At 39.0% G+C, this 22,500-nt stretch overlaps 1 protein-coding gene, 1 long non-coding RNA gene and 1 pseudogene across 3 annotated transcripts in view; 2 read left to right on the plus strand and 1 right to left on the minus strand.

Moving 5' to 3' along the window:
- The window catches only part of LOC149116711 (uncharacterized), a 5,658-nt pseudogene extending 879 nt beyond the window's left edge, over window positions 1-4,779 (plus strand). The window contains exons 1-3 of the transcript XR_016205454.1: window positions 1-3,012; window positions 3,341-3,410; window positions 3,759-4,779. The exon at window positions 1-3,012 is cut by the window's left edge and continues 879 nt beyond it. The product of XR_016205454.1 is annotated as an uncharacterized LOC149116711 (transcript). The remainder of the gene's footprint in view (window positions 3,013-3,340; window positions 3,411-3,758) is intronic.
- LOC110043333 (endothelin-converting enzyme homolog) overlaps window positions 1-22,500 on the minus strand; it is a 246,397-nt gene that overhangs the window by 93,229 nt on the left and 130,668 nt on the right. The window contains exons 13-14 of the mRNA XM_089282468.1: window positions 13,437-13,488; window positions 5,267-5,334 (exon numbers count right to left, since the gene is read on the minus strand). Coding sequence (XP_089138594.1) covers window positions 5,267-5,334; window positions 13,437-13,488 — 120 coding nt within the window. The remainder of the gene's footprint in view (window positions 1-5,266; window positions 5,335-13,436; window positions 13,489-22,500) is intronic.
- LOC149116712 (uncharacterized) overlaps window positions 18,526-22,500 on the plus strand; it is a 9,037-nt gene continuing 5,062 nt past the window's right edge. The window contains exon 1 of the long non-coding RNA XR_016205455.1: window positions 18,526-18,984. This is a non-coding gene — a long non-coding RNA (uncharacterized LOC149116712). The remainder of the gene's footprint in view (window positions 18,985-22,500) is intronic.

The following is a 22,500-nucleotide window of genomic DNA, read 5'->3' on the forward strand; positions in this document are numbered from 1 at the left end:
TGCAGACAGCAAGCGGTCGGCACAGTGCAGTGATATTGGAGAAGGAGATCACATCTTGCTAAACAAGAGCTGTGACAACAAACTGTCTCCCAACTCCGAACCACTACCATACAAAGTGGTGGAAAAGAAGGGCAATGCTGTCCTAATACAAGATCAGGAAGGAAATACCAAGCTGCCTAACGCGAGCCACATGAAGAAGTTTACCCAGCCGGACCCTTCCACTGAAGCCACTGAAGCTCACGGAGGAGACGAGGCAGAAGACATGCCCACTCGAAGACAGTTGGAAACAACTGCTTTGACCCCGCTTAACAATATTGATAAACAGCCTACCCTACCTCCTGAATCCAGTGCAAGTCCCCTTCCTTCAAGGCCCGCTCGTGTTAGGCGCCCTCCAGCATGGATGAGTGACTTTGTCTTCCTTTGTGCTTAAAATCCAAAACATCCGATGCAAATCTATGTAGATGACTCTATGCCAATTTATTTGTTCGTAGTTTGTGTACATTGGACATTGATTATTTGGACATCAGCTATCTGCGTGATAGGGAGTTTTGTAATATGTAAGGAGGTGATGTAGTGTAGTGACAGTGACGTTTATGTCACGTGACATTGAAAAATCATGTGCTAGAGAGAGTCCTCCATCTTGTCAATAGAATCGTTGTGTTCCTACAATATTGTGTGTTTTCTTCTCTTGCGAAGCTATTACAGGAAGTACAGGAGATTCATGGAAAGCTAAAGTTTCATTGAATGGACTGTTAGCAGAATTTAAATAGGATACTGGGGCGGAGGTAACAGTAATTCCACCTGGCCTGTATCACAATTTGCAACCAGCTCCATCACTTAGCAGGCCCAAAAGGCTACTCGTGGGTCCATGTAAACAGAAACCGAGTTGTCCAGGAACTTTCATAGCAGAGTTGCCAGCGCAAGATAAGGTTGCTAAGGAGCAAGTGTATGTAATAGAAGATCTCGAGCGACCTTTGCTAGGAAGGAAGCCAACTGAACTTCTAGAGCTGATAAGTAGACTTGACAGCCTGAACAGTGATGACTACAAGAGTAAAGTAGCAAACAAGTAACCCAAGTTATTCGAAGGACTAGGTGTCATGAAGGACAGTTACTGTATCACTCAAAGAAGATGCCAAGTGTCAGTTCCAAGATAGGTACTCTTCCCCTTGTATGAGAAAACAAAAGAAGAGTTAGACAGGATGTTGGAGGAAGGTGTCATATCCAAGTTGACCAACCCACTGATTGGTGCGCTCCCATGGTGGTGACCCCGAAAAGCAATGGCAAGGTCAGGGTCTGCGTCGACCTAAGCAATCTGAATGAGTACGTCATGAGGTACGTCAAGGAGATCAAGCATGTTCCCGGAAAGAAGATGTACATAGCTAATGCGCTTTCAAGACTTCAAACCCGAAGCCAAACAGTGAAGTCAACAATTGACAATGACGAAATGCATGCACACATGGGAAGCGTGATCTCATCACTGCCTGCCTCAGACGCACGATTACAGCAGATCATGGAAGCACAGGAGAAGGATTCTGTCTGCAGGCAGATCAAAGTGTACTGCTGTGTGGGATGGCCTGACAAGCATTCATTAAACGATGCAACGAAACCTTACTGGTCAAGCAGGGGTGAACTGTCTGTAGTCCAGAACATTCTGCTCAAAGCATCCAGGATCGTGATCCCTTCTTCCATGCGTCTTGAGATACTGGATAAGATCTACGAAGGACAACAAGGAATCGCTAAATGCCGTGAGCGGGCCACAAACTCTGTTTGGTGGCCAGGACTCAGCCGAGAAATCCAGGATCTGGTGCAACAATGCAGAGTTTGCGCTCTTCAAAGGGGCAACAAGCCTAAACCACTTATCACGACACCCTAACCTAACCATCCCTGGCAAATCGTAGCCACAGACCTCTTCGAGCTGAAAGGTGTTGACAACCTTATTTTTATAGACTTCTTCTCAAGATACGTGGAAGTAGCAGCTATGCAGACGACTACAAAGTCAAATGAGGTCATTGGAGCACTTAAGTCGATATTTGCCAGACATGGGATCCCAGAGCAAGTGCGATCTGACAATGGTCCTCAGTTTGACAGTGCAGAATTATCTTACTTTGCTAAGGAATGGGGATTCAAGCATAGCACAAGTAGTCCTTGATTCCCCAAGCAAAGGGAGAAGTTGAGTGGGGAGTTAGAACTGTGAAGAATCTTCTAACAAAGGAAAAAGACCCTGCTAAAGCATTACTGGCCTATCGCTCAACACCACTAGCATGCAAGTTCTCTCCTTCCCAGTTGCTGATGGGAAGGCAGATTATGAACAGCGTTCTGTTATTCCACACCCAGCTGAACCCACAGTGGCCTGACTTGGATAACCTGCGTGCACGAGAGAGCATGAGCAAATTGAAGCAGGAAACAGTGTTCAACACCAGGAACAAGGCCAAGCCCTTGCCTTCAGTTGGATCGGGTACTGAAGTGAAGGACCTTCAGCGGTCAGGAAAAGTCATTGAAGCAGCATCAACACCTCGGTCGTATAAAGTTGAAACACCGACCAGCACGATAAGAAGAAACCGTGTTCAGCTTACTCCAAATGCCAAATCAGCAGGAGCAACATGAGCGACCGACACCAATAGTGAACCAAGTTCCCACAGAGGACAAAGCGACGACACCTGTTCGGAGGGCCATTCCCGTTACAAAGGGAGACATTCAAGTACCCCCTGTAACACCCATTCTTGCTACTAGGCCTAAGAGAATTATAAAACCATCGCTGAAAGTTAAGAGAGAATCTAGGTTTAGCTTGAGATGACGCTGTGTTATAAGATTCCATAGATCGTTTGTCAGTCTTCTCACGCTCTGTTCGTTTCCCTAGATACTCTTGAGCAATGGGGGAATCTTACATGAAGTATTGCTCAAGTTAATTACGCGCAAGATGCATGTTGGTTATTAAAGATGGCGTGTTATGTTTAGTGCACAGAAAATGGCGAAAAAAGGAGGGAAGAAACAAACAACAAAGAGCTTTTTCAGGTTTTATAACCACTCCCCTCTGTTAACTATGCGCAAAGTGATAGAGCATGTTCAGTGACAATAACCAGGATTGGTATCGAAGAAATTTCTACGAAATATAAGTATGATTTGATGGTATTGGATGTTTGGAAGGCACTTATCAGATTAAGACTGATCCCATGATAACTTGAGTGGTACACCTACCTCGCAAAATATCCTTTCTCACATTAGAAAAATTGGGTGTCAACTGTATTTGTAAGACTGATGAGCCTAATAGGTGGGCTGATTGCGATAGTTAGTTCTTTAGTGGAGGTGTAAAAACCAAACCTTAAATTACATGTGTGTTTAGATCCTAGAGTTCTATAAATAAGGCTGTTCTGGGAGAGCACTATCGTATGAAACATTGGAAGAAGTGGCAGGTAACATATCTCAGTATTTAATTTGTTTCCTGACTCTGTGTTAATATTAACTGTCAACAATGCTGATGCATGTTAGGAACATTAAGTCCAAAGACTGTTTTCAAGAGTTCCAGTATGAAAACTTACGTCATCTAATTCAGTTCCTTGTATTTTTCATTTTGTAAGAATTGAGATGATTCTCGAAGCGCATGCTCTCACAGTAATTGTTGTAGTGTACTAAGATATAGCTGTAGGCCAGCACAGCCTCCTTGTGTTTCTTTAGGTAGGTTCCTGACAATATAAAAGCACTACAGGTGGTTTCCAATAACATCATAAGACTTCTTTCTCTGCTACGACCTTTTCTTCCAGCTTTGGGGTGGGGACACTTCTTTCCTCTACCAGTAATAATGAAGAAACAAAGAGTCTTGGTGCTTGCTTTATATCAGGGAGCGCTCTTGTATCTAGTGCTTTTGATACCTATCTTTCAAGGTAAGATGTGATCAGAATATCTATCAAAAATAATCTTCAACACAAACCAGTTTGTTCTTCTGGGTACTAGTCAGGTTGACGGCCTCTGGGTCGTAATTTTAACACTATCAGTTTCATTTTTTGCCTTTCTTCTTATGTGCAAGTTGTATGCAGCTGTGACGTTTTACTTTCCAAAGTACTGTTTTCAGCTGACAAAGCCACAACAGAGGTGTGCTGGTGGTGGCTGGTTAACAGTATGGATTGCCATCATGCTTTCTTCAGCCCACAGCACCAATTGGGCCAACAAGAGATCGTGTTTTGTAGCAAACCCAGATGGTTGCATTATCCCTAACACGCCACCACCACAATCAGCTCACCTAAAGTTAACTGTCAAAATAATCCTGTGATCACCAGGCACCACAACAGTTTCAACAAGATATCGTAATATCTTAAAACAACTCCCGATTCTGACCATGTGCCACATGAGGGTTGTCTTTCCTGTTGATTCTCACCTTGCTCAAGGGACTTTCGCCAGGTACTCTCTTTTTCCACCCTTCCAAAAAACCGGCAATTCCAGTTCCACCTGAAAAGAGGACTGGAGCTAAACAAGCGAACGCTGGTCGGGCTTCCTTTCAAATATTATAAAATCTTTAAGACAAGCAGGGGACATTGGGTGCCTAACCATCGCAACCAAACCTTGCGAAATTAAAAGATGAAACATGACTTGCCTTTAGCGCATTACGTCAATAATATACAGTGTAACATCAAAAGGAGTAAACCATAACAAACTAAACGTTTTACAGAATCATCAAAAACAGTTAATAAATATTAGATGACCTGGTCATACATGTAGGTCAATCGCTGCAACTGAATACCATAACAAAATTAACAAGAGGACCATTTAGTTTACTGCACCTTTCCCTTTAAATAATAATAATAATAATAATAATAATAATAATAATAATAATAATAACTTTATTCATCCTGGTAAAGACCGGTCAGTCGACCAAGATATAGATTGACTGGTATTAATCGGTGACCAGTATAAAAAGCATCAAAAAAAGTCAATAAAGAATTACAGGCATAGAATTTACAATTACAAAATCTAAAAAGTATAAATAATATACAAAAATTTAAATTTAAATTGTAGAAGTGTGATTTGCACTATCCATGTTTATTAGGTAAGTAAATGTTTTGCCTTTGTGAGCTCGCTGAGCTTTTTTTAGTTGCTTTCAATCATAATTACAAAACAAAAAGCAGACAAAGTGGACCAAAATCTACCAATCGAAGTCACGGATGTGATCTTTGAGCCTGTTCTCGTGAACATGATTAATGGTTGCAGGAAATTCAACCACTGGTTCAGTTGAGTTTGCATGTGATTGAAAGGTGTAGGAAGTTAGAAGACTTACCATTACTATCAAATCCATGAGTTATTTCATGTGCAACCACAATCCCTATGCCACCATAGCTAATTGCTCTGTTTGCAAAAAACAAAAATAAACAGAGTTCATCCAGCTTTAAACAGTATCAGTGAAAACATTGAATTTTTCAGCTAAATTGTAGTTTGTGGCATACTGTTGAGAATAAAAAACTTGACCATATGCATCCATGTTTCTTGGTATCTGCAACTGCTACACAAATTTTTAAGCCTAACAAGGCATCTAAAAAATTATTTGCTTTCCTACATCAGTTCAAATCATGCATAATTAAATTATGCTTCTTAACTTTATATTTATACACAATATAATGAACTCACAATGTAACCAGAAGAAACGTGGCTTGAGAGCTCAAAAGACCGTTTTCGATATATTAAAATTCAGCTTGGCAGTGAGGCCCAGAGGACACAAACAAAGGAAATTGAATGACCATGTTTATTCATTCTTTTGTTTGTGTCCTCTAGGCCTCATTATCATGCTGAATTTTATTATATCGAAAGTGGCCTATTGATAGAGTACTGCACTGGTATAATTATATAGATGAGGTCATGGGTTCAAATCTCCTTCAAACCTGAAGTCTTTTCGGGTTTTAGTTTTAAAACTGGTTAAGTAATGTGTACATCATTGTGATACTATAAAAAATACTGCAAAGGTCGGTCAGACAACGTGAGAGGCGGTGAATACAATATTTCGGCTGGCCAACACCAGCCTTCTTCAGGTTTATTTGGCGAGAACGCGAGTTTACATGGTATTTAAGAAATAGAAAACATGTAACGTGTTTCTATCGAGTTTTAGGACAAATCTACTAGCGTTCTATCACGAATGCCGTTCTCTGATTGGCTACACTACTCACTATCTATTCTGTGATAGATAGTGAGTAGCGTAGCAGTGTGCCCTTGTTAACAAAATGACGGCCGCTTCTTGGCGTTTTCGAAGTTTCTGTGAATTGGATTTAGATAGTTTTGAACGACTAGTAGATTTATGCTAAAACAATTAGATTATTCGCTCTCGATTTCTATGCGTTATAGACTCATTTAAGCTTTTCTTTCCAATATATTCATTTTCATATTAAGGGACAATAAAGACTACAACCATACAGAACAACAGGAACAAAATTACAACTGACAATTTTAAAAACACATAATGGATCACTGAAACAGTGACTGGTGTCCATTTATTTCGCCACAGAATAAATTGATGTTTCTACTAAGCCTCACGCTACAATCGTGGACAAAAGTCCTTGGGACACTTATGTAATGCGACGAATTATCTGTGTTTTACAAACGAAGTTTGAAAAAAGCGCTGCTATTCTTTTAAAAACGCGTTGCTTTTTCCCCTCCCCACCCAATTCAATGTTGAAAATCAGGAGAAATTACAGGCACTAGTTTTCAACATTATATGTGTGATGGAGGCGAGGTTAGGCAGGTGAAATTGATTTCGCGTCCGGCGTGTGCGCAAAAACGCCAAAAGTGCAAACTTGTCCCAAGTCTTTTCTCCATGATTGTAGTTCTTGGCAATGCCCTATTAAACGGCCATCTCCCGTTACACCGAGGGTTGCCGCTTAATAGGGGTTCAACTGCATTTTTTGTGCATTACTGTAAATTATTGCTGTTATCGTTTTTATCAAAATTATATCTTTGAGGATTTATTAAAACGTTACAGTTAGGGGTCGTTTTTGTGTAATACATTAAACTGTTGCTGTTACCAATTTCAGGTAAACAGCAATGATCATCAAGCCAAAACCATTCAGCCAGAGTTTAGTGGATTAACAGTTTATAGTTCAGTCCTTTTTCTCAACAAGGTGGCCATTGGCCTGCCAGATCCGAATTACTACCTACTTAATAACCGAGAGTGAGGTCGTTACGGCAAAATCTCAAACTGAGGCCTCGCCGTTTTGACCGAGCGATAGCGAGGTCAATACGGTAGGCTGAGGTTTGAGATTTTCCCGTAACGACCGAACGGCCGAGGTTATTAAGTTCTTTATTATATGGCTCATGAATGAAAGAAAAGAAAAAAATATTCGAGCGGAAGTTGTCAATTTACATCCGGCGATGCGCGCGTTTACCGATTCATTCGTCGTCTCAAACTAAACAGTCAGTGAACTTCACCACTGTATTACGCATTCCGTTAAAAACACTCATTTCTTTAAGGGAAAAGTGATTGTCACAACCTCAAAAAGGTATTTTGGTATCGTGGTGCCACAACTTGATGGGGGAGTTTTTCCGACTTTGGGGCGAAACGGCAACGCATTTGAAAAGACAGGAAGTGCTTCAAAATAGTCCAAACCAACGGTCTTTTGGTGAAAGAAAATACTGATGCTTCAGAATGCAGTGCTCAGAATAACTCGATCTTCGCATTCGCTTTCGACAACACATCTTCGCTTTCGACAACATATCTTCGCTTTCTCCATTCTGGGGTTTATGGATGAACTTTTCAAGCCTTGCGAACTTCTAAAACTTCCTGCAGTTATCAGAAACACGGCTACCGACAAAAAACCGCCCGATTGTTTAGATCTGATGACCCAGGAAGCTGATTTACACTTGCTTGTGTTAAAGCGAGGGAATATATTTGATGAGAACTGTGACGGAGTTCAATATTTTGGTAATTGTTGTGACTAAGATGATAACTTATAAGTTTCTTCGTGGTGTTCTGCTCAGGATGCATGACAGATCTGCCGATGGTGTTTTTCACTCAGCGATTTTAGCTTTACTTGAGACACGTCAAACTTTGATGGTTTTTCACTAGTGCCCGCCAAGGTTACCGGCTGGTGGGTCTAAAACGACTTCTATATAAATTTTATTAGGGAAAAATCTCTAAACTGTTAGCTACCCGGAATTAAATTTACTTTCTCTTACTGTTTTTAATCGGCTTTCATCGTTTCAATGCGCTTGAATTTCCAGAGCCGTGCTCTTCCTAATTTGCATATTCCGTAATCGGCCCGTGGGCATTACGGCTGCACAATGACCACTCGGATCTCGCTCTTAGCCAATCAGAGCGCGCGTTATATCGGCCACAAGCCAAAGCCATAGAATAATAGGAAATATTGACCAAGGAGGGCTAGTTGCCCATAATCTCAAAATTACGTAAGAAAACCTGCGGGGCCATACCATGTTACAGGCAACTTAACTTATGCATTAAATTGATATCTAATTAATTTTTGCCTTTTATAATCATCTACGTTTCTGTATTTTGATTACCATTTTACACTGCTTTGTGACTTTCATACCAAGTACTATTTCCAGTAGACAACATGCTTTTCTGCCATTAAGTGGTTCAAACTTCACTTAAATCCAAGAATAATAATTAGATGGACTTGTTTGAAATGAGATTTCCAAGAAGTTACAAGTCGATAAAAGCAGAAGCCAAAAGGTGATAAATATCACTATTAAGCAAAGAAATGCCAAAGAGTTTTCCCAGCAAGTTCCCTAAATGAATTTTGTGGCTGATAACATTGATTCTGACGTGGTGCTATGAAGTGTACAATACGTTGTAAGTGGCCAAAACTTTGTGACACAGAGAGCCCACTGGTAATGGGAAGTAAATCTTTGTATTTGGTCCGTAAGCATACCGTAAGGTACCCGGTAGGTGTTTTGTGACATATTTTGGTATATTGAAATGACATTACTCAAAGGCATTGTTTTTTTCTTTCGAATAACATGAATTGGTTTTGTCAGACTTCTATTGCTAGACTACCATTATGATATGGGACAACCAGGTCATGCTTCTGGGAAAGTGGTTTTTTCATGTCAGCTAATTACCCAGGGACAGGGTTTGTTAAAAATATTTGTCAGGCCATGATCTCAAGTACCTGCATGTTTATATCAGTCCAAGTTAAGGAATTACATTTGTACTTGCAAGAGGTCTTAAGATTTTGTCGCCAATGACACCCCATTTTCCTTTCAGAATTAACCACATCCTCTATAGAATGACCGGTAAGTCTAAAAGTGTGATACTTTAAACTGATGAACAGGTACATGGCAAAAACGTTTGGGCCAAATGCAAGGTCTAAAGGGTTAACTTGACCTGGACTGGTTTTGACATCTTCCTGATGGGACATGTAGTGCCCCCTGTACATTGAAATCTCATATCACCGATGGTCTTGTCCACTTTCTTACTACCTTTTAAAGAACTGCATCATTTCTGTGCACCACTGACTTTTCGTAAGTCGATTAATTTCGATATAACATCAGCGTAACCTTACGTCGAAAGTGTCTGAGCTTCCTTTCATTTTGCAAGTAGTTAATAAACTTAAACAACAGATTTGGACATCGACAAATTAAAAAGTCCATTACTTGAAAGGTTGACTCCTCTATGTTTTTGTAGCAAAACGTAACAAACTAAAGTAATCCTCCCACCATAACACTCTGCCAACTTGACCAGACAGCAGAACTGAAATGCAATGAAGCCATGTTTTTGTATGTGCACCATACATTGTTACCTTTGGCTATCAACGGAAGATTGTCTACGAGTCAGAAACTCTTTTCATATTGGCTTTTGTGTCAAAATATAACACCCAACAGCCTTGCTGTCAACGTACTTTCTGCAGCTGCTCTTTTAAATCCATCGCGCTCACACAGTGGTGCAGGACAGCAGTACAACCCCTTTGTTTAATTAAGGCATTTGGGTTTGGGCAATGCATCATCACCTTCTGCCAGTCACTTTTGACATTCTTGCTCATATTTCCCTGACTTCTTCAGCCCAAAAGTAATGATTCTGCAAGAACCTCTTTTGGCATCCCCATAGTTGGCATCCCTAAGCCGGCAACTTCTTGCGCCTACAATCGTGGACAAAAGTCCTTGAGACACTTATGTAATTTAACGGATTATCTGTGTTTTACTACTGAAGTTTGAAAAAAGCGCTGCTTTGCTTTCAAAAGCGCGTTACTGTTTCCCCTCCCCACCCAATACAATGTTGAAATTTAGGAGAAATTGCAGCTAGTAGTTTTCAACATTTTATGGGGAGTGGGGGGCGAGGTTAGGCAGGTGAAGTAGTATTCGTGTCTGGCGTGTGCGCCAGAGCACCAAAAGTGTAAATTTGTCCCAAGACTTTAGTCCGTGATGGTAGTTGCAGAACACTTGTGCTTAGATCCTGCAAGACGCTTTTCTCTTAGAAGTTAAGGTGTCTCAATACAGTTTTTTGTAGACTGAACCAAACATTTTCAATCAGCATTTTAACAATCTTCCCTTTATCGGATCGATATAGTGATTACACCAGTAGTTGGAAGTGGATTGAAGTTTAGTATGATTTATTTCGTGAGGCAATCGATATTTCCATGATCTACAACTGCAGCAAAAGGATAAGAAAAGGAGAAAGGGGAAAGCGAAAATGATAATAATAATAATAGTAATAATAATAATAATAATAATAATAATAATAGTAATAATAATAATAAAAACTAAAGACGTAGGTCATCTCGAAATTTTGATTCCTCCCATGCCCGAGCAAAAATGTTATGAAACGCGGTTCTAGTGAAAAGAAAAGCACGCTGGTATGTTGCAAATGGCCTATTGAGTAGATTGGAGCTAATTTGGCTCATATTCAGTGTTCTGTCACGCGTAACTCATCGCGTTACGCGTTTTTCAAAGCACAGCATTGTAATCGTTCGTAATGCATCATGAGATAGGATTCGCCATGTGATTAGCAAAAGTATCTTTGTAGACGTGTTCTCCGGTGAAGATGCTTTTTCGTTTCACCTAAATTGTTTATTCTTAATAAACCCAGTTACACTGCCGATGAAGAGTTCTGGTTTCGTCTGTTGTTGGGGTAATTAATGGATCAGGGCTTGACGGATCGGAACATTCGGCTGAAAATGCCCCAAATGTCCAAACAATGCGCTTATGCGCATATACTTAATGTGCTTTAAGACTTTTACCTTTTAGATCTTTTTGCCTGTATTTGTGTAAATACCCTATTATTTATTATTTTTAATTTTTTTAATGTATCCACTTATGATTCTGTTAGTGTCCGCAATTAGCATACACGTGTCCTACTGCTACTGCTACTGCTACTGCTACTGCTACTGCTACTACTACTACTACTATGCTAGAAAGCCTCAGGTGTCAATGGGTTAAGCACTGACCATACATCTACAAAAGCACAAAACATTTGGCATTATAGACACCGCTACAATCATGGCAACCCAGGCTTAAATTGTTACTAGAATCACTGAGAAAGTGATGGGGGAAATTTTGGGTGTCATAAAAGCATGGATATTTGCATAGTAAGTATCAGCTTTTCTAAATCATACATTCATAAAACTAGCTTTATCATGATCCGTAGGATATATTTTATGTTTTTAGTAGGTTTTTGAAATTTACATATTAAAAACAATAAATGGTGATTATGACCCAGACGGGGTAAGAGGGATTGTGAAGGACAAACTTGACATAAGTGGCTTTGATGTGGCTCTTCTAAACTCAGTACAAGTAAGACATGCTAACCTAAATCCAATCACATTTTGGAAGAATAAGTCAATAGCCACAGCATTAAACGCCTTCAGTAAAATTGATACGAATTTTCTCAAGTAATGCTCAAATATTTAGTTTAGAATTTATTCATTTGTTAAGCCAGAGTGCAATGAAAGTTTGTCTCTCTCTCTCTCTTAGATGACACATTACAGTGCAACAGTTTTCTTTTCGATTGGAGCTGGAAACAGAAAAATAAGTATTTCATTCTCGATAATGGCAACAAAAACAAACAACCATTCGGGACTATTGAAGTGAACGAAGTCCAAGTACGTTTTCTGTAGTTTATCCATTGTTCTTATGGCGTTACAAGTTTGATGTAGCTATGTCATGAATCATGTCAAAAGCAGAAAAAAAACTGTGCCAAACGACTATTCAATAGTGGGGCACCATTTGAAAAGCACGTTTTCAAGCCAGCAATAAAAAGTCGAAGAATCTGCGTACAATTAACTCATTTTGTGCGCATAACTTACACCAACCTGCCACAACTTGGCTGTGATTGCCCATTTTTGTCATTACTGTGCAAATATACGGCATATGTGTATTGAGATCCATCCAAAGGCGTTCATTGACGTTGACAAATTATGCAAAGACAGGCCAGCCTCTGAGAGACTCGCAGAAGATCTGCCATTTTCTGCTTGTAATTAAGCACTGTTGAGATCTTCTGAAAAACACTGTGACAGTCTGCTATAAAATGTCTGTTTTATGATTTGCACTAATATGTGCTAGCCAGATACTTCGTCCAGCGATCAGCCAAGAGAAAATCAGGGTAGAGATGTTCTTGACATAATTACTTGCATTCAAAAGGACCTAAATTATAAGAAAGGATAACTACAAGAACATAAAGAATAGGAACAGAAAGGAACAGTGATGAAACAAATAAAAATTACAAAATAGCTGCGATTCTGGTGGACATCCTAATTGGATAAAATGGTATTCTATTTCAGAGCATAATGAGATGACGTGACAATATAAACGAAAGTACACGACTTATTTTCATGCACGCATGATCAAAGCTGGTAGCTGAACCTTATTCTTTTCTATTTTTAATTCTGTGGCCATTTCTTTATAATCTGATAAAGACCGTAGCTGATAATATTTGACAAGACCAATAACTGTGACTCAGATTCTCATTCCACATTATTCAGAGCAAAATGATATCAGTAATCATTGGGATTTGGGTTTTATTTCCAAATCGGCATACTAGCTTAAGCTCAACAATAGTATCAACATTTGAATTTATGACATTGTTCATGCAGACATCTTTTTTCAACGGCTATTTAAGGACTTTTCGAAGACAGCCCAGCAATATTCAAGGACTCATTTCTCTCAGATGCCTATGCTAAATTTGTTTGGGTCAGACAAAATGTAGAACACTCAAGTTCCCATTGAAGATGGGATAACTGAGGCTGTTAAGTGCTTAAGTGCTTAAGTGCATAATAATCGCTTGACTCCTCAATCATTAAAATCAACTCTTAATGACTTTAAATGGCTTTTTTTTAATGTTTGATTTGCAGTTTGTATCTCCAAATCAGTATTGTTGTTATTCTAGCATTTTATCCCAAGAAAATATTAATGGTATCTTGGTCATGCATTGCTCTTCTGTCGTGCATTATGGCATTGGGCCAATTTCGCCTTTGAAGGAATAGTAACTTTGAACCAATAGCGATAAAACTTACCGTGGAAATTTTCTGTTGTAAAATGGAATTTGAAGTATTCCAGCTGGGAAAACTAAGGACAAAATGGAAAAAGAAAAATGAATAATTGAAAGATCACAACGGTTTATCAAAATAACTGTAAAAAAATGTTGGTGGACATAGGTGTGATAGTAGGGTACATTGAATACAACTATTTGCTTAGATTATGAAATGCTGAGGCAACCTTTTCAATTTGATGTGCTTGATGCGGACAATAAATCAAAAACTTTAATGAAACGTTGAATTTGTGTGATATATTACTCAGCAAATGCAATATGAGAAGTGAGATGCACAAAATAAGTGAAATGACTGACTTTGGTGATATTATACAGAAAACAATCACCAGTTCCAGAAATATTCATTCAAGCACCTAGGGGACACGATAACATGGCCACGGCACAGCCAATTTTGCCATCTGGTTTAAAACTGCCTCAGCTTCTCAAGATTGATGAAAACATTGTAACCGGAAATGACTCAAAGAACCTGGGATAACTCTCGATTGCGGCTTGACTCAAGCACTTCAAGAAAAACTTCAATATAGTATTGTTGTAGTTGGTAATAAGAGAGGATGCAATGGAAATGTTCCATGGAGTGGATCTCACACCAGAAAGAGGAAATCAAGGTCAGCAGGAGAGTCAAAAAATTTGACGAGTTCTGCATTGAATAAAAACAAAACACCCAATGGGAGGTCATCTTTAATCGAGGAAATCAATAAGAAAAGGAAAGCATTGATCAGTACATGACAGAATTGCAAAAAATTACGCGAACACGCTTATAAGAGATCAGCAGGTGTTGGGAATCAGGGATAACTCGATTCAAAAGACATTGCTGCAAGAAACAAGCTCAACCTGTTGTAAACTACAGACCGTGGAAGAAGTGGCGAAACAACGAACATGGATCTTACAGAGCTCAAGAACAAAGCTTTGACATTTGGTATGATGAAAGAGTTAATGCATTGTAGGCCAGAATGGAAGACCAAGAAGAGGGAAGGAAAAAAACTGATCTTGTCATTCTAATGGGGGATGTCACAGCTGAAGAGATTGCCCAGCAATTGGGAAAACATGTAGGAAATGTAGAAGTGGAAATCATTTCTCGTAAAGACGCTGGCAAAGTTTCCAGTTCTTTTCTAACACACTCGCACCAGTCCCTTACTAAACAAATATTAATAAGAGCTCTGCGCAAAATTCCAGCCCAGTTCACATAAGAACCCTTCATTTCGTAACCTCGCGTGTTGTACCCTATGCATGATGATCAAGTTCTCATCCATACTGCTTGAACAGTTCCCGACCACTTCAACTAAAATAACCACGCGCAGCAGGTCCAGTTTATAGAGGCCCAAATCCGGCATTTTTACTGGCAAAACTGAACTAATCAGAGCCACCTTAAATAAGGTGGCCCTGAACCCTCTCCATTGAATTTCTTTAAACTTTGTAAAAAAAAATGGCATCTTATCATGCATACCACAATGGGGGTCACCAAGGTCATTTTGAGTTACAGCTAAAATTAAGAGTGTTTTTAACAGGTTGTATAGATAGATGATCAGGCATTTGTGTGATACCACTATTGTAGCACCACTTTATAAACAGTGGTAGTATTCATCCTTCAGAGTAAATTTGTATAGCTGTTAGAAAAGTATTGGAAACTGTTTCCAGCATCCTAAAGTTTGCCAACAAAGGAATTCATGCAAAAGATATGTATCAGCGAACATTGTAAAACAATCTCAACAACTGGCAAATGATATCTCTGGAGATTCAATCACAATGCTGGACTCGTCTACTGATGTTTTTCAAGGAATACGAGAAATTGTCGAACCCCTATACTTTGAAGTAGATGAGATGATAAGATGATAAGATGATAAGAATTTGTCTTGCGATCCACAGCCACTGAACAAGGCTTTAAGGCTTTCTCATTACAACATCTCAACGATTAAAATAGTCCTTCCAGATTTAGCTATTGTACAGTATTTACTAATGTGGACATTAAAAATGGCTACTGGCAGCTAAAACTTGACTTTCCTATTCTGACCGTCTTCAATACTCCCTTTGGTCACTACAAGTGGACCAGAAAGCCATTAGGGATTTTCCCTACGGGAGAAATTTTCCAACATTGCCTAGGCCAAGCTAATGAGGGACTGACCAGAGTCAGGATAGTGGTAGATGATTTCGTTATCACTGGAAACGGAAAGTTAACTTAAGATGCAGTAAAATGCTAAGCTAGAGGCATTGTTAACCTGGTGCCCCAAGCACGGAATCAAGCTCATAGATTGTCCTCAAGGAAATGTTCATGCCAGACTTTACTGTTAACGAAGTAACAGTGGACCCCTCTAAAGTCAATGCAATGGTCAATCTGACCTAGCCAAATGAGATGCAGGGTATCAAAAAGATCCAATTACTTAGCAAAGTTCCCATCAAAATTATCAGACGTCTCAGCACCATTGCAAGATTAAACTAGAAGGGTTCGAGGGCATTTGATGATATAGAAACACTTGTGTCAAGTCCGCCACTGCTTAAATACCATGAACCAGGCAAGCCACTGGTACTGCAATGCAATACAAATAGAAGAGTCTGGGTGCTTTGCTGTTGACAGAAACTTTGGGAAGGTTAAAGGTCAGCATTGGGTTCTAGGTTCTCTGGGTTGGTTTGAGTAACCAATGTGAGATGAGAATGGTCGATGACTGCCATTGGAAGCCAAAGTCTCTGTCAAGGGTTACAGGTAACAAATATGACCGTGTCCAAAAATCTAAAATAGGATTCTAGGTTGAATAACAATGCTGTTTAGTACTTATTGTTACGTTAGAAAACTGAAATTGTTTTTGAAACTTGCTAATAGCGTTAAAACGTCATTAAGTATTTTTAACAATTTTTAGAACAAAATTTCAATTTCCTGGGTTGTCTTGTCGGACTGATAATATCCTTGTTTCCAGGTAACCATGAGGCTTGGATTTTATTAATGGAGTGTCAACCTTGCCATAGTTGTTTCTTATTGAAACGAAGGTTATTTTTTTAGGAACAACTTAAATAAAAGCAACATTACAATAAACCAGTCAAACAAACAAATTGCAACAGAAGTTTTCTCATTGCCATGCGTTAGAGGGTGGTCCACATGGTAACATACTAAAAATCCCTAAAAATCCGCTGAGTGGAACATGCCTAAATTTCGCGTTTTAAGTTTTGAGCTTCTACCACAGGGAACCCAATTCAAGTAAACACAGAAATTATTTTTATTGAGTGTTTGTCTGTCTAGGAAGCTTCGATACCGTAGAATGTGCACATGTGTATAACTTGACATTGCCAACTAACTGTCACCGTCACTTCCCTTACTTGCATGCGCCTACAAAAAAAGAGCCAGTCGAGGCAGAGGCGTCTCTAATACTTCATAGTGATAGCTAGGCGTAGTTAATCGATAAACCGATAATCGATATTAACGATAACAGTCGATATTGATATCGATTGCCGATAGCAATCGATATCAATTGATATCGATTGATTTCCGATATCAATTTTTATCGATTGACTATGCCTGATGATAGCAATGGTTTGTCTATTGCTGGTTTACACCGTCACGCAATCAAAAATAAAAATCGTAACCAGTCAATAAATTAGGTCAAGAATCTGAGATATGAGAGATGATTGATAATGGTAATTGAACTGAGTGGAGTGCAATTTGGTCTGAAATCATACGCGTGATTTCAAAATTGAATAAGCGCGCAGCGCGAGTTCGATTTGAAATCACAAGTATGATTTCAGACCAAAATTGCACGACACAAAGTTCAATTGCCACTTTAGTAGATCCATTTTGAAATCGCAAAATTTTATCACCTTTAATTTTAGATTTTGGTGCATTGTTCCATTGGCTGGTTTGTTGAAAATAGCGGAACCGGAAAAGTCATTACGTCTCATTTAGTATGCAAAACGATATCATGTGACGAAAACTCATTCAAGCATAGCAAAGAAACAACAGTTCTGAAGTCAGAACAAAAACCTCTCCGATTGCCTTAGCCAGGAGCTTGCGTTGACCAAGGGTCATTTAAAGATCTAGCTATTTTTGACTCCGTTACAAAAAGCAGAGAGTCGTTTGGATCCAAGTTTTGTTTGATCAGGATTTCTAGTGAATCCTTTCCTATTTCATTGGTGTCGCACCAAGTTTTGAAGTTGACAATAGCTGGTTTTCACATGACGTCAATAAAATTCGAACTACAAAACTATTGATCTTCCTGAGATTTTACTTAAATGATGTATAAGAGCAGCTGAAAACTAATATTCATACAAATTTTCGCTCCGAATGGGTTCTTGGTTTTGTGATACACTACGCTTGAATTCCTAAGCTTTTGCGTCACGCGGCATTTACATGACGGCCTAGAGAGCTGTCATGATGGTTAAAAAAGTAACTTATTTCGGGAAACTTGGCTATCTGAACAGTTCATGTCTTACAAAAAATATTATTTTAATGTTTCAGAGTTCCTCGAGGGATAAATTCACGCCTTTGTAGCAAAACTCAGTGACAGTTGTTTTTGTTGGTTTCCGGCCGCCATGTTGGTGCCCATACGGATGGGCACCAGCATGGCGTCTCCATACAAATCTCTATAAATTTGGCTAAAAAACTTCTCCGCATATCTCGCATAAGAAAAATTACTGTGACCAGAATTTTGGCGAGAGTCTTTGCATATTTACCTTCTTTCATTTCCCAGATTCTGGACTTCATCTAGTTTTGATTTTTATTTTGATCTCCTTTGAATTGCGTGACACTGAAATTTGACCACAATTGCTAGAAAAATTACAATCGCGAAAAGGTTTTTTGGTTGTTGCCCGTGCAACTGTTATCGCAAAATGCCAGCAACGTGCGGGTCACCGCGGTTTATATGGGATGCCGGGCAACTTTACTGAATTTATCATGGTAACCAAGTTTATCATACCCATAGCCATTCACCCTATGAAAAAGTGGGCTACGATTTTTTCCTGTTTCGCGAGAACACAAAAGTTTGGTAATACTACTCACAGTCAGCGGATTGACGGTTAGTTGCCAGTGCCAGGAAATATGTGTTTGTGCGTTAAAACAAACAAAATGAAACAAAAACCATCTCCACAGAAGCAATGTAGGCGCTATTTGTCACGCAACGATCCTGCGTTTTTTCACCTTCATAAATAAACTCAAACTAGGTCTTCTGACTTTGTTGATCAGAGACCTGAAACATTTTCAAATATTTTTGGATAATTATTCTCATTACGTTTGTTAAAACGTGGACTTATCCTCGACACATTTAAAATAGTTCATTACGGGGATGCGAAGAAATCCGCATCAGAAATTAGGTCTCTGGTTTTTTTTCTGTGGGATGCCTGTGGCAGGCCACGGTAAGGTTTGCTGGGGTTCCTTTTTCATTGTCGACGCGAAACGACAAATTTGATTGACAATGAAATCCACGTCACAGCTGGAGCCAATTTCGAAAGATTCTCTGATTCTGGCAAGGAGCAGCTTGTGTATAGAAAGAGTAGTGCTCGAAGCAACGTGTACGTATTCAGGAAATGAACAGAAGGTAAGACATTTTAGAAAGTGTTTCGACTTTGTGTATTGAATTGAACTGTGAAAATTGCATAGAGTTCGCGGATCATCCGTTCCGTGTTACGCATCGAACCAACGAGTTCACTGTTCACTCGGCCTGCCAAACGAAACAACGAGTTCAGCAACCGAACCTGCGTTTTCATCCGACCTACGTGCCTAACGCTTAGACTAAATGGAGTAACATTCGCAATACACTGTTCAGAATAATAAAAAACACATAATATATTGATTCGAGAGGATCCATGTGCTCTAATTCGATTCAGGCGACACGTATGCAAATTGCGTTCGGAAAATTACTAGCGTTTTCATTTCTTTTCTCACATAAAAAGAGCGTGTTTGTTTGCTCGAGGTCGCTTTATCTATTTCTGAACGAAAAGGTGTTTCTCTTCCAGTATAAGTGCTGTATTAAAACGAGATTTTCAAGATGTTGATCCTATGAATTTGCTGGCTTTACGGTAACTGTTCGGTTACAACTCTCTGAATATGTTTACATTACCTATTAACGCGGCGTAAAGGGAAATCTCTGAAATTTGCTCATTATGTGACTCCAATCAAGTCAAGATCAGACAGGTTGTCAGGAGCTTTTTTATATGTGAGAAATTCCCTTCACTCTCTTATTTACTTGTATTTTTTCCCGATATTTTAAGATCGTGTGACCCCAAGTTTGTTTTTCTCTTCTGAGCACGTGCAAGGTGTCGCAGAAGAATCGTCGGAAATGTCATCGTAGCATAAAAGTCATGAACGAAAATGGAACTGTCACAAAAGCCAGATCCTTGTTTGTGGGGGGCTTGGAAATTTCCCAAAAACACTCTTCGCAAGAAAAAATGCCACCAAAATTCAATGGCCCGAGGTCCATGATGGATAAGCCCACCTTCTTATAGGGGGGGGGGGGGGTAACAACAACTAAGGTTTTCTCTTTCCTCTGTTAAAAATCACTTAATTTCGTTATCGGGCCTCACTCTTCGCACAGAAACCAACGATGATCACTGCAAAAACCATAGGACTACATGCTGTAATAGGACTACATGCTGTCCAATTTGGAAATAATTGGATGAAAAAAATTCCGAGGACAGCCAAAATTGGACGAGGCCGTAGGCCAAGTCCAATTTGGCTGTCAGAGGAATTTTTTGAATCCAATTATTTCCAAATTGGACAAGCATGTAGTCCTGTTACTTATTAATTATATAGCTCGTGAGGTAATACAGCTTTGCAAGACAAGCCACAGTAACTGTCTATGAAGAAAAACAGACTGGGCCCTCGATCTTCCGAAACTTGGGAAAGCTTCGAAAATATCCGGTGATCTTCGGAGATCGCCGGACATTGTCACAAGTCTTCGGAAATTCTGGGAAGTGTTCGGGTGATCTTCGGAAATCTTCGGGTAATCTTCGGAAGTGTTCGGGAGGTCTTCGGAAGTACTCAAGTGATCTTTGAAAATCTTCGGAGATGTTTAGGTGATATTCGGAAATCTTGGAAAGTGTTCGGGAGATCTTCGGAAGTCTTTGGAATTGTTCGGGTGATCTTTGGAAATCTTCGGAAGTGTTCGAGGGATCTTCGGAAATCTCCGGGAGTGTTCGGGTGATCTTTGGAAATCTACGGAAGGTTTCGTTTGGCCTTCGATAATCTTCGGAAGGTTAATAGCTCAATTTCATTGGCTGAAACAAATTGTCCTATTTTTTCCCAAATTGGACAGTTTCTGCGTTTTTACTCAAAATCCTTATTGAAAACTGTCCAAATTAAATCCCAAATTGGACAGTTTTCAGAAATTAAAGGATAATAGCTGTGCTGACAATACTGGATTAACTGACTGCTGTATAATCATACCGATAATTGATCAAGGTCCCATTTCCAGGCTTTGTCCATAATTAACACCCACCTTTTTACGGCAGCCAGAACGAGGACTGAGAAAAAGGAAAGGAAAGGGGCAAGAAAAAAATTCGAAAAGGGCAATCGCAAATAAATAAATAAATAAATAAATAAATAAATAAATAAGTAAATAAAAATTTGGCTTATGCGCACGCACCAAATTAAAATTTTGCACATTTTTGTGCCTAATCTTGGGGAAATTTATCAATTTGGTAAAAAATGGCTTTTTCAGCAAAACTGAGACCCATTTAGCGTCATGGCTGCTAAAAAACTGATTTAACGGTTGAAAACGGCATTTTTGGTGAAATTTTGCGCGTCAAAGGATTAAATCAGCGAATTTTATCCAACTTTGAAATTCGATTACATCGCCCTGGATAATTTCCCCAAAATGTCGTTTGGGGATCCAAAAGAACTAGTCTATGTCTTCTAATAACTATGCAGATTTTCAAGCAATTATTTTGTGTGGTACATACTTAAAGTGCCACTCACCCCCAAAATGTTTTTACACTAATATAAATTTCCTTTTTCTCCTGATCACCACTGCGAAAAAATCATCGTTGTAGCTATTTTCGTTAATTTTCTATGAATTTTTAAAGTTTGTAAATTTGCCCTTTTCCATGTTCACGACCGAGGAATAGCGGAGAATGGGCCGAGTTGGCTTTCAACGTCACTTCGGGAATAACAATATTTTGTTTCATTTTCATTTTATTTACTTATTCCATTCTAAAATTACAAAGATAAATATAAAGTAAACAAGTAAGAGGAGAAATGGAAAAGGGCAAAAATGTAGCAAGCTAATTAGATGCCCTTGTTTAATTGACAATAATAATTAGGGTAAAAAAGTTAACTTAACACAGGAGAGGAAGAGGTATGAATTAATTAATACTGAGCAAAATTATACTGGAAGAGTGCTTTTTTTAAAACGTTTTCTAGTCGCTAAGTTACGTATAGATAAAGGAAAGTCATTCCAATAGTAACATCCAATAACAGTGGGGCAAAATTTCCTTATATTTATTCTGGAGAAACCGGGATTTAAGTGTTGTAGGGATGCACTTCGAGTAACGTAGTTATGTTGCTCAGATACCAGAGATAAGGTGTAATTAGACGGTTTTTCATCAATTAAGTGGTCATATAATAGCTGGCAGGTATATTGCTTAACAATGTCAGGAAGCTTAATAAGACCAAGGTTTACATAATGGGGAGTAATATGATCACGAAGTGGCACATTGTTTATTATTCTAATAACTTTGTTTTGTAGTCTCACCAATTGTGAAAATGGAGCCTCGTAATTATTACCCCACAGTACGCAACCGTAAGTTAAATAGGGATATATAAGTGCATAATAAATACTTGTCAGGGATTGGGATGTCACATAGGGTTTTAGTTTTGCAATAACATTACACTTTTGCTGATTTTATTACTTATATAATCGATATGGTCGTGCCAAGGCAGTGAGCAATCAATAATGAGTCCTAAATATTTAACACTGGAAGACTGTTCTAGCCACCGGTCTGCTAGTTTAACAGGGATATGTAAATTATAATTTCTTTTTTGTCGTGGTTGAAAAACCAGGTATTTTGTTTTACTTAAATTCAAGGTTAATCTGTTTGAGCATAACCATTCATAA

Source organism: Orbicella faveolata, unplaced genomic scaffold, assembly GCF_042242905.1.
Source record: "Orbicella faveolata isolate gen_17 unplaced genomic scaffold, um_ofav_v1 contig_12, whole genome shotgun sequence".
NCBI classification, from domain to species: domain Eukaryota; kingdom Metazoa; phylum Cnidaria; class Anthozoa; order Scleractinia; family Merulinidae; genus Orbicella; species Orbicella faveolata.